This window comes from Mercurialis annua, linkage group LG5 (genome assembly GCF_937616625.2).
Source record: "Mercurialis annua linkage group LG5, ddMerAnnu1.2, whole genome shotgun sequence".
NCBI classification, from domain to species: domain Eukaryota; kingdom Viridiplantae; phylum Streptophyta; class Magnoliopsida; order Malpighiales; family Euphorbiaceae; genus Mercurialis; species Mercurialis annua.
In genome coordinates this window covers 16,126,544-16,136,172 of record NC_065574.1, presented here as the reverse complement: position 1 = coordinate 16,136,172, position 9,629 = coordinate 16,126,544, and the positions used below count along the sequence as shown (strand labels likewise).

The following is a 9,629-nucleotide window of genomic DNA, read 5'->3' as shown; positions in this document are numbered from 1 at the left end:
TGGTTTAGGTTTAGGTTTTGGATTTTTAAAAACTGTGGTTAACCGGTTAACCGGTTTATATAATATATATAAATATATTTTATAATCTTTAAAAAAATATGGATTTTATAATATACACATGATAAAATCTAAACATAAGAATATATGACATATATTTTATTTAGGAATATTTATATATTTTAGGAGAATTTATATATGAAAATATTTTGTAAGAAATTTGTTTTCCTTATTAAAATACTTACTTAACATAAATAGAAATATTTAAGTCTATAAATAGTAGAAAGTGGACGTGAACAACACAACAAACAATTCAAAAAATACAAGCCTAACATTAATATTACTCATAAATTATAGATTTATATTTTTTTAATATAGTTTCAATTTCTATAGTTTCTTTTTGTTTGCTAAAAAAATTAAATAGAATTAAAATTTTATCTTTTTTTGTCTTTATTTTTTTCTAATGGTTATATGGTTAAAAACCGCAAAACCGAAAACCGAACCGTTTTTTATGGTTAACCGATTTACCGGTTAACCGTTTAAAATTTTAGGTTTAGGTTTTTAATTTTAAAAACCGTATTACAATGGACCGGTTTACAAATTACCCTCATGGACCGGTTAACCGGTCCATGCCCACCCCTAGTTTTTATGCTCCGCTCGTTCGTTTCTCAATTGCGCTCCGATTCTTACTGTTGGGTGTTTGTGACCTGATTGATTTGGTCGCTTCCTCGACCATCGTGGCCACCTTTTCTTTAAAACGCCTCATTGCCCCTTCCATCGTTCGGCCCAAAGATTCCTGGAAGTCCTGGCCGAGTCCGTCTCCCGGAGTGGGCCTCGGACTTTCGAATCCCAGAAAGAAGATTCCCGACCTCTCGGTTTCCCCCGGAGCTATTAGGTCCAGGGACTGTCTTCGTTCGATACTCCAGAACCGCCGGGCAAGGTGCCTTTTTCTTTGGCTACTTGTCTCGTTGCATCTTTGCTTGCATATGCCATCGTCAAATCTGATCAGTGAAATTTGTTCTACGAGTTCCCACAGACGGCGCCAAATGATACATCCAGATATCAGATGTGGTTTATGACTTAGGGATTTGAGTATCGGTATTGGATGTCGGTTTCAGTGGTAGATGGTTTAGCGCATGGGACGTTTGATCATTCGGGTTGCGTGTGCTGGACTTATGGGTTTGTGTCCCTTTTATAGTGTTTGTGGCGCGTCTTGCCTTTTCCTTCTTTCCTAGCCGATGTGGGATTTGATGGTTCTTCCATGTTCCCTTGGTTTATTTGTATATTCCATCAATAATTTATTTAGATCTGAAAGTTAAAATAAATCATATTTATCACCACGAGTTAAGAAAAAAATCACTAAAATGGAGAAGAAATAAAAAAATAAAGAAGAAGAAAAAAATAGCAAAAAAATAACATAGAAAAGAAGAAGAAGAAAGAGAAAAAGAAAAAGAGAGAGAATGAGAGAGAGAGAAAAAGAAAAAAGTGTCAGGTGGTTTAATAAAATTTGATTAGAGTAAAAAAAATATAATTAGAGTAAAATAATAATAAGAAGTATGTATAATTATAATATAAACATATTTTAGAGTAAAAAATAATTATATTAAAAAGGTAAGATATTTTCTCTATCTTTTCTTTGTTGAGATAGGAAATTATATTATCTTAAAAAATAGAGTATTTTTCCTAATTTTTTATAACATGAAATGTTTAGTTAAATTTATTTTAAGTGAAAACAATATTAGTTTATATTTTAAAGTACAATTGCAAGTGAAAAATACAAAATAGATTAAAATTACCGATTGTACAAGGTCGAGATAAAATAGAAAAAAAAAATAAAAGGTGGGAGTTTATTGACATATTAGATCTTATAATTATATGTATTGTTAAATTTATAGTTAGCCAGTCACTTTAACTTTAATTGATAATTATAAATATAGCCGAAATCAATTTATATTTTATTGAATTTTTTATTTTTTACTTTTCTTTATTATCAATAAAGATAAATGGAAGTATTAATTTAATATTTATTATCGTTATTATTTTTTTATTTTTGTTTTAAATCTTTTGTGTGTTAAATTTTAGTGTAACCTGTTCAATTCATTAATTAATTTTAGAAAATTTACATTTCTTAAAAATATCACTATATTAGTATATTCGAAAAAGATTTCAATTAATATACAGCCAATCAATATGCAACATGTGACATGCAAAAGCAACCAAACGGGTTTAAAACATGTCAGATATGCGTCTGTCATGTATCACCGAGAGTCAATCCTTCCATCATAAATATTTTAAGTTAAAAAAAATATCTTTAATGTATTTGCAATGTATCTCTAACATATTTGAGTATAATTTTTTCACACAAACATACACACAATATAAAATAAAATATTTATATATATATGAAATGTATGTATAACATATCTCAAATCAAAATATATATATATCACATTAAAAATGTATTAAAACATATCTATCATATATTATATATAAAAAAGGATGTATCTATCATACATAAATAATGTATCAATCAAATATATCTAAAAAAATATTCAAAAACGTCTCATAAATTAATATATATTTGAAAAACAATGTATATGAATTGTTTCTAATATGTATTTGAAATAAATATCTAACGCATTGAACAATACTTATCTATACTATATATAAACGCACGAATGGGGGGGGGGGGGGGGGACAGGCAAATTTACTGAATAATCCTTTTCAATTCACTACTAAATAAAGGTTTTATAGTCATTAACTAATTAGTTATTTAATTAATCACTATTGTAATTAAAGTCCTAATTAGAATAGGTAGCTAAATTATCTCTAATTTAATTTTTAGTATGTAAAATATAACTAAATTATCTCCAAATTAGTAGGAATGCCTATTTTTTAGTTTGATTGAACTACTAAATTTAAATACTGTATTTGATTAATATATTATTATTTAAAATTCTATCTTATAATTTTTAAAGATAATATTAATAAAATTAAGGTAATTATTTAATTATAGTTATTATAAAACCAAAAGAAGAATAAATTAAGTATGGGAAAAAATTTAATAACCGAATATATTATGTTTATTTTTACAAAAATTCTTAACTAATTTAATATTAATTATAAATAAAAAAAATTAATATAATTATAATAAATTTATTAATATATTCATTCAGGAGTTACGTTACGAGCCACGTGCATAGCACGTTATGCGAAACTAGTATATTTTAAATGTATCTAAAATGTATTTACAACATATCTTAAATCAAAAACATATTTGTGCCACATACTCTAAAAATATACAAATTATGTATCAAAACTGTATCTATCATGCATTATATATCCAAAACAAATATACCTATCATGCATAAATTATATATTAAGGATGTATCTATTCAAAAATATCTAAAAAATATTTTAGACACGTCTTACAAATTAATATTTATTCAAAATGGTTGGATCTGAACTATTTTTGATATGTATGAGAAATACATCTCAAACACATTGAGGTATTGACACGGATAGGCCAACTTGCTGGCAATTGACCTGTCTAATGTGTGTTTTTGATGCTTTGACGTGTTTTTAGGGCTGACACGCTAGACGTGCCATTTTTTCATTGAAAGAGGACAACTATAAAAACAAAAATGGTACAAGTTAGAAGATTAGAGAGACTTAGATTTTTGAAAAAAAAATTGGAGTATTAATCATTCTTTTTTTGTAATTTTCTTTAAAACTCAAGGATCTATTGTAAAATTTACCAATTTATGGGGCCGAAGCCCATACTTGTGCTAAAGTCGGTAGAATGAGTGGGATCGTCTCAAAGCTCAGTTACACTGTTGTATTGTTTCTCTTTTTAGAGCACATGAAAAAAAAATAAAAAAAATTGTCTATTCAATTCTTAAAAACCTTTCAAAACCCTCATTCCTAATTCCACGATCGCGTACATCATCATCATCATCTTGCTCGTGATTCTGGACTTGGGTAATCTTTTTATATATATATGCACAATTTATTTTTTTCAATTCAAAGAAAGATTAATATGATTTCTGCACATAATAATGTTGAATCGTTACTTTTTCGAGTTAATGAATGTTGCTGTATTGATAAAATTGTTGATGGCATGTGTTTAATTAGGTGGATGAGGTAATTGTTTGAAAAATGTCACAGCAACCGTCGGTTATTCTTGCAACAGCTAGTTACGATCATACTATTCGCTTTTGGGAGGCGAAAAGCGGTCGTTGCTACCGTACTATCCAATACCCAGATTCGGTATTTTTACTATTGATTTAGAAATGTGTTAAGTAATTTATCATATGCTACGTAGCACGGACACCGGAAACGGAACACTTGGACTCGATTCCTATGTTAAAATTGAAATTTCGTGTCTGAAACGCGAAGTGTCCAACATGTTTCTGAAACTGTGTTACCTAGATCATATGTTATTTACTTCCTGATTTTATTTATGAGAATAGAGTGCTAGTAAATCATTCCTAATGGCGATATTAGGTTGCATTTGTTTCTATTTTTAAACTAATTTTACATTCATCTTAACTAATTGTTTTTGTTTTTGTTTTCGTTTGTGATTTGATGGCTCCAGCAAGTGAATCGACTTGAAATAAACCCAGATAAGCGCTACTTGGCTGCAGCTGGTAATCCTCACATTCGCTTATTCGATGTCAACTCAAACAGCCCTCAACCTGTATATTTGTGCTACCACCTTGCTATTTTATTTTTTTAATGAATCATATGTTTCTGCAATGTATGATGAAGACTTTCTCATACTACATGTTAGGTGAGAAGCTATGACTCCCACACAAATAATGTTATGGCAGTGGGATTTCAGTGTGATGGAAACTGGATGTACTCAGGATCTGAGGATGGCACAGTAAAGATTTGGGATTTGAGGTACATTTTCCTGAAAATGTGATTATGCACCTGTTCTCAGCTTCTTGGTTTTCTTTTTAGTTTGATTTCTTTAGACATTAAATGCATTTGAACTAATCTTAAGCTGACTGCAGAGCTCCAGGCTGCCAAAGGGAGTATGAAAGCCGTGCAGCTGTTAACACAGTTGTGCTACACCCAAATCAGGTTAATTGTCGTTGCACCTTTTTTGTCTATTAAAAGTTGAAACTTGATTTTGAAGATTATCCTCAGAAAGATGTGGGCCTTGTCTTTGTTTAATGAGATATAATGGTATATTTAGTCCATTTTCTTGCTGTATTTGACATGGTTTAGCATGGTACTGTACAGGGTCAGCTATCTCTTTCATGGGTGGGTTTTATTTACAATAATGAATGAAAAAAGTTAGGTTAAAGTTTGTTTGGTTACAAGGTAAAACATTAGGAATATTCAGGACTTGTAAACTTGGAACATGTACTTTTTAAAGAGAAAGAGTAAGTTCTCATTTTTCTTTTGGTATTGGATATTGTTTAGATGTTGAATTCACCCCACAGTTCTCTAAACTTCCCCAGCAACTGGTTACCGATGCCTAATGTCTAGAGTGTTGTTTTTGATGTGAACTTTTAAATGGCACCGATACGTTGATGGATAAGATCCGGGCTTTCAAGTCAAAGATACTGTAGTCTGTAACATAAAATTCTAGTTGTCTGTTTCTCAACTGGTTAAGAATGAAGACGCAAGGTATTATGTAAGAAAGTACTGAAGAGACTAGGAATAACTCAATAAATGAAATTTTAAGGCTTCTTTTTGGATTATCGAAAGTTATCCAACTTGTGGTAGGAGGATTATAATGATTTTAATACGACAAAATAAAAAGGAAAAGGACCTTCCATACTTTGGTCGAGTTGATGATTTTACAGATCCATTTATCTTAACCTCTTTGAGAGCATTGTTTTCCCTGAATGGAAGCAAACTGTATCACTGTGATTTTTGTGTTAGTCTTATTTGCTCTATGTCTGGTGCTGTAGACTGAGCTGATTTCTGGTGATCAAAACGGAAACATCCGTGTCTGGGATTTGACAGCAAATTCTTGCAGCTGCGAATTGGTATGCTTTGAACTCTTGTATTATTGGTTGAGATCATATGCACTGTACTCTTCCTCTATATTTGTATTCTGGTAAGTTAATGATTCGCATGTATGCTGCCTCTGATTTTGTAGAATTTACTGGGATATGAGATTTTCTTGAAAGCATGCAGTCATGCATTAATTTGAAATATGCCGAAATCTGGCGTCTTGTTATTTCATATCTAGTTTAATGATTTCAATTTGTCATGCTTACAAAGAGGCTGTAGATTTAGAGACTAGCGCGATGCCCAACTTTAATTGCTGTGACTTCTAATTTAGGATAACTATTGTTGAGTTGAACACAGCATTCATAATCATATACTGGTTGGACTTAGGTACCAGAGGTGGATACAGCTGTGAGATCTCTAACAGTTATGTGGGATGGAAGCTTGGTTGTTGCTGCAAATAATCGTGGAACATGTTATGTTTGGCGCCTGTTGCGAGGAAACCAGGTAGTGAATTTAGCTATTTGATATGAAGTTAATTATAGTAACTCAATTGCGGAGTCATCACACGCAATGTTTTATTGCAGACTATGACCAATTTTGAGCCACTTCACAAGCTACAAGCTCATGATGGCTACATTCTCAAATGTCTTCTGTCACCTGAGTTCTGTGAACCCCATAGGTCTCTATTTTCCTTTAGCTAAAAGTTCTCTTGTCTAGTTGCAAATACGTGTTTTAAACTATTGTTTGTCGACTTCCTTTTAAAATTTTAAAGTACCCTCATAAAGTAAGCTGCCATTCTAATCATTTTTATTGCTGTATCTATTAGATATTTGGCAACTGCATCATCAGATCACACCGTCAAGATATGGAATGTTGATGGGTTTACGCTCGAGAAAACTTTAATAGGTATTTACTAATGGAAATATTGTATTCTGTTTGATTAATTAGATAAATAAATTTTATCTTCAAATTGCCACAGAGAATATATAACTTTTTGGATTATGTTTTCCAGGCCATCAACGGTGGGTGTGGGACTGCGTTTTTTCAGTAGATGGGGCTTACCTAATAACAGGTGATTGATTGTTATTATTTTTCAATTTTATAATATTCTGTACAAAATGATTAATTCTTTATTTGGCCAATGTTGTCCTTCAACACAGCTTCTTCTGATACAACAGCAAGACTTTGGTCTATGTCGACTGGCGAAGACATTAAAATGTATCAGGGTCATCACAAAGCAACTGTTTGTTGTGCTCTCCATGATGGAGCGGAGCCCTCTCCGACTTGAACCTGGTTCTGTTTTCTTTTAGCATTATACTAATTATCTATTCCCTAAACAAATCTGTTTAGTTTTTCTTGTAAGCTTGTGTAAATTATGTTGCTGCATTTAGAAAAATCGGTTGTCAATGCTAATTTTTACGAGACTAACAGAACCAATGTGCTTGTGTTTTTTCCTTTCAGACGGTTGATCTGTTGTCTGTTTTGTCGAAGTCTGGAGGATTTGTAAAAAGATTGTTCTTTAAAATCACTGATTTTTTTAGTTTTATTTACATATATATTTGTGTTTGTTTTCTCAAAGATAAACAACTTGCCACCATGGCGAAGCTCGTAAAGAAGAAAAATAGTATAGATGATTATTGTTACTTTTTGGGTCAAGTTAAAATTATATTTTTCTCTATTTTAAAAAATATTATAGATAATGATTTGTGGGTTTTTGACAAATTTGTTCCCCCTTAAAAGGGGAAATTCTTTTTTGAGAATTTTTCAAAAATACTCATACTATGTATAAATATTTTGAAAAATACGGTTTGACAAGTCTGAGTTGATTTTTACGGTTTGACTTTTAAAAGTTGCGAAATTACATTTTTTGAGTTGAAAAATACGGTTTTTTTATTTTAAAAAATCAGTAAGTTTACTATTGGGTTATTAACAGTTTACCAACGGTTTACAAACAAAAAGTTTACTGACGGTTTACTAACAGTTTACTAAAAGTTTTTATTTATAAAAATACGGTAAATCTACTATCGGTTTACTAATAAAAAAATTGCTATCAATTTATTAAATGTTTACTAACAGTTTACTTAAAAATCAAATTTACTATTAATTTATTTTTTAACCGTATAGTTAATTCATTAATCGTTTACTATCAATTTAATAAAAAATAAAGTTAATTTACCATCTGTTTACTAACAGTTTACTAGTTTTACGAAAAGGTATAGTTATATTTATTAACCGTTTTCTAATAATAATAAACTAGACTCCTGAAATTCATAAATAGAAAATAAGAAAAAAAAATTACTATCAGTTCACTAACGGTTTACTAGTAGTAGTTTACTAAAAGTTTTATAAATTTACTGCTTCTTCACTTCAATTTATAGTACAATTCAACAAACTTAGCATACGCTCGAATCCCAGAAATCCCAATTGAACATACCCAGAAATTCCAAAAATCATGGCACTCCAAGAAATAGAGTTTCTCTCAGGCATTTTATCGAACAGTCACCGTGCGATCAAAATTTGACCAGATTTCACATACCCATTAATCAAAGCAGTCCAAATAATCACATCACGATCACTAAGCAACCATCACGGCACCTCACCATCATAAGAAGAAAATCCATCACCGCCGCAGAAATTCCATGTCTCGCCTATTAAACCATCGTCGTTTTTAAACCGTTCGTTTCTTTTTTTTTTCTTCTTCGAAGAAACAAAAAGAAGGAGCAACGTTGATGACGATGAATGGAAGATTCGAGGAGCAGCAAAAACAAACGGCCACCATAATCACAGACTCACCATATTAACGGTGTTGTCTTCGTACGTGTTGTCTTCTTTATGGGTCTTCTTCAGCAGCGGTCTCATCTTCGCCGGTCTCGACGTCGTCTTCGTGGCTAGGAGAAACACTGTGTTAACGAAGTTAGTTAATAGTGATATTAAAAGAAAAATAAATTAATCATCAAATAAACTTAGTTTACACAGTATTAATAGGGATGGAAAGGCCGGGCTGTATATTTGGGAATAAAGTAGACATGAACAGTGTTAAGTCTAATTTCCTCTTCTTTTTTCGGCCCCAGAGCATGAAAATTATATTTTTGTGCCTGGACCAGCCCGCAATAGCCATTGCGGGCTGGTTTAATCACCCTAATTAGGGTGATTAACCAGCCCGCAATGTCTCTCCCCAGTAAGACGTAATTAATTTTTTTTTAGAATTTAAATTTTAAATTTTTTTAGAAGGATAGTTAAATTATTGAACCAAAAATTCAAGTTTTGCTGGATTAATTTTAGACGTCTAACAAATAATAATAATAATAATAGGAAAGAAATAATTAATAAAAAAGATGATTTTAAAATTACCATAAATAAAAGAAAAAGATTGAAAAAGGCAAGTAATAATACATCAAATCATCCCATCATAATTTATGCATCATATATATGTCTGTATCTGTATTCCTCACAAAATTAGGAGAATAGTCAAAATAGAGAATAAAAAGTTAAGATTAAAATGGGCTAAAAATAGAATAAATTAAGAAATGTTATAATATAAATATAAAATAAAGTAAGTCAAAAACAGAATTGAATAAAATTAAATAAAAAAATCAATTTGATTAAATATTAAAAAAAAATCACCACTTTAATTCAATTAGCAAATTAAATTTTAAAAT

At 30.5% G+C, this 9,629-nt stretch overlaps 1 protein-coding gene across 1 annotated transcript; it reads left to right on the top strand.

Annotated features, from left to right (window-relative positions):
* Window positions 1-3,820: 3,820 nt before the first annotated feature.
* LOC126682844 (target of rapamycin complex subunit LST8) lies at window positions 3,821-7,522 on the top strand. The gene is made up of 11 exons (XM_050378608.2): window positions 3,821-3,978; window positions 4,132-4,266; window positions 4,595-4,696; window positions 4,790-4,902; window positions 5,016-5,085; window positions 5,925-6,002; window positions 6,358-6,474; window positions 6,555-6,649; window positions 6,797-6,876; window positions 6,983-7,042; window positions 7,131-7,522. The coding sequence occupies exons 2-11, from the start codon at window positions 4,156-4,158 to the stop codon at window positions 7,256-7,258; spliced, it is 954 nt and encodes a 317-aa protein (XP_050234565.1). The 5' UTR covers window positions 3,821-3,978; window positions 4,132-4,155; the 3' UTR covers window positions 7,259-7,522.
* Window positions 7,523-9,629: the final 2,107 nt, after the last annotated feature.

Coding starts and splice junctions, on each gene's coding strand:
- LOC126682844 (XM_050378608.2), top strand. CDS start 4,156: ATGTCACAGCAACCGTCGGTTATTCTTGCAACAGCTAGTTACGATCAT. Junction 4,697..4,789: donor ACTCAAACAGCCCTCAACCT/GTATATTTGTGC, acceptor ACTACATGTTAG/GTGAGAAGCTATGACTCCCA. Junction 6,877..6,982: donor GCTCGAGAAAACTTTAATAG/GTATTTACTAAT, acceptor TATGTTTTCCAG/GCCATCAACGGTGGGTGTGG.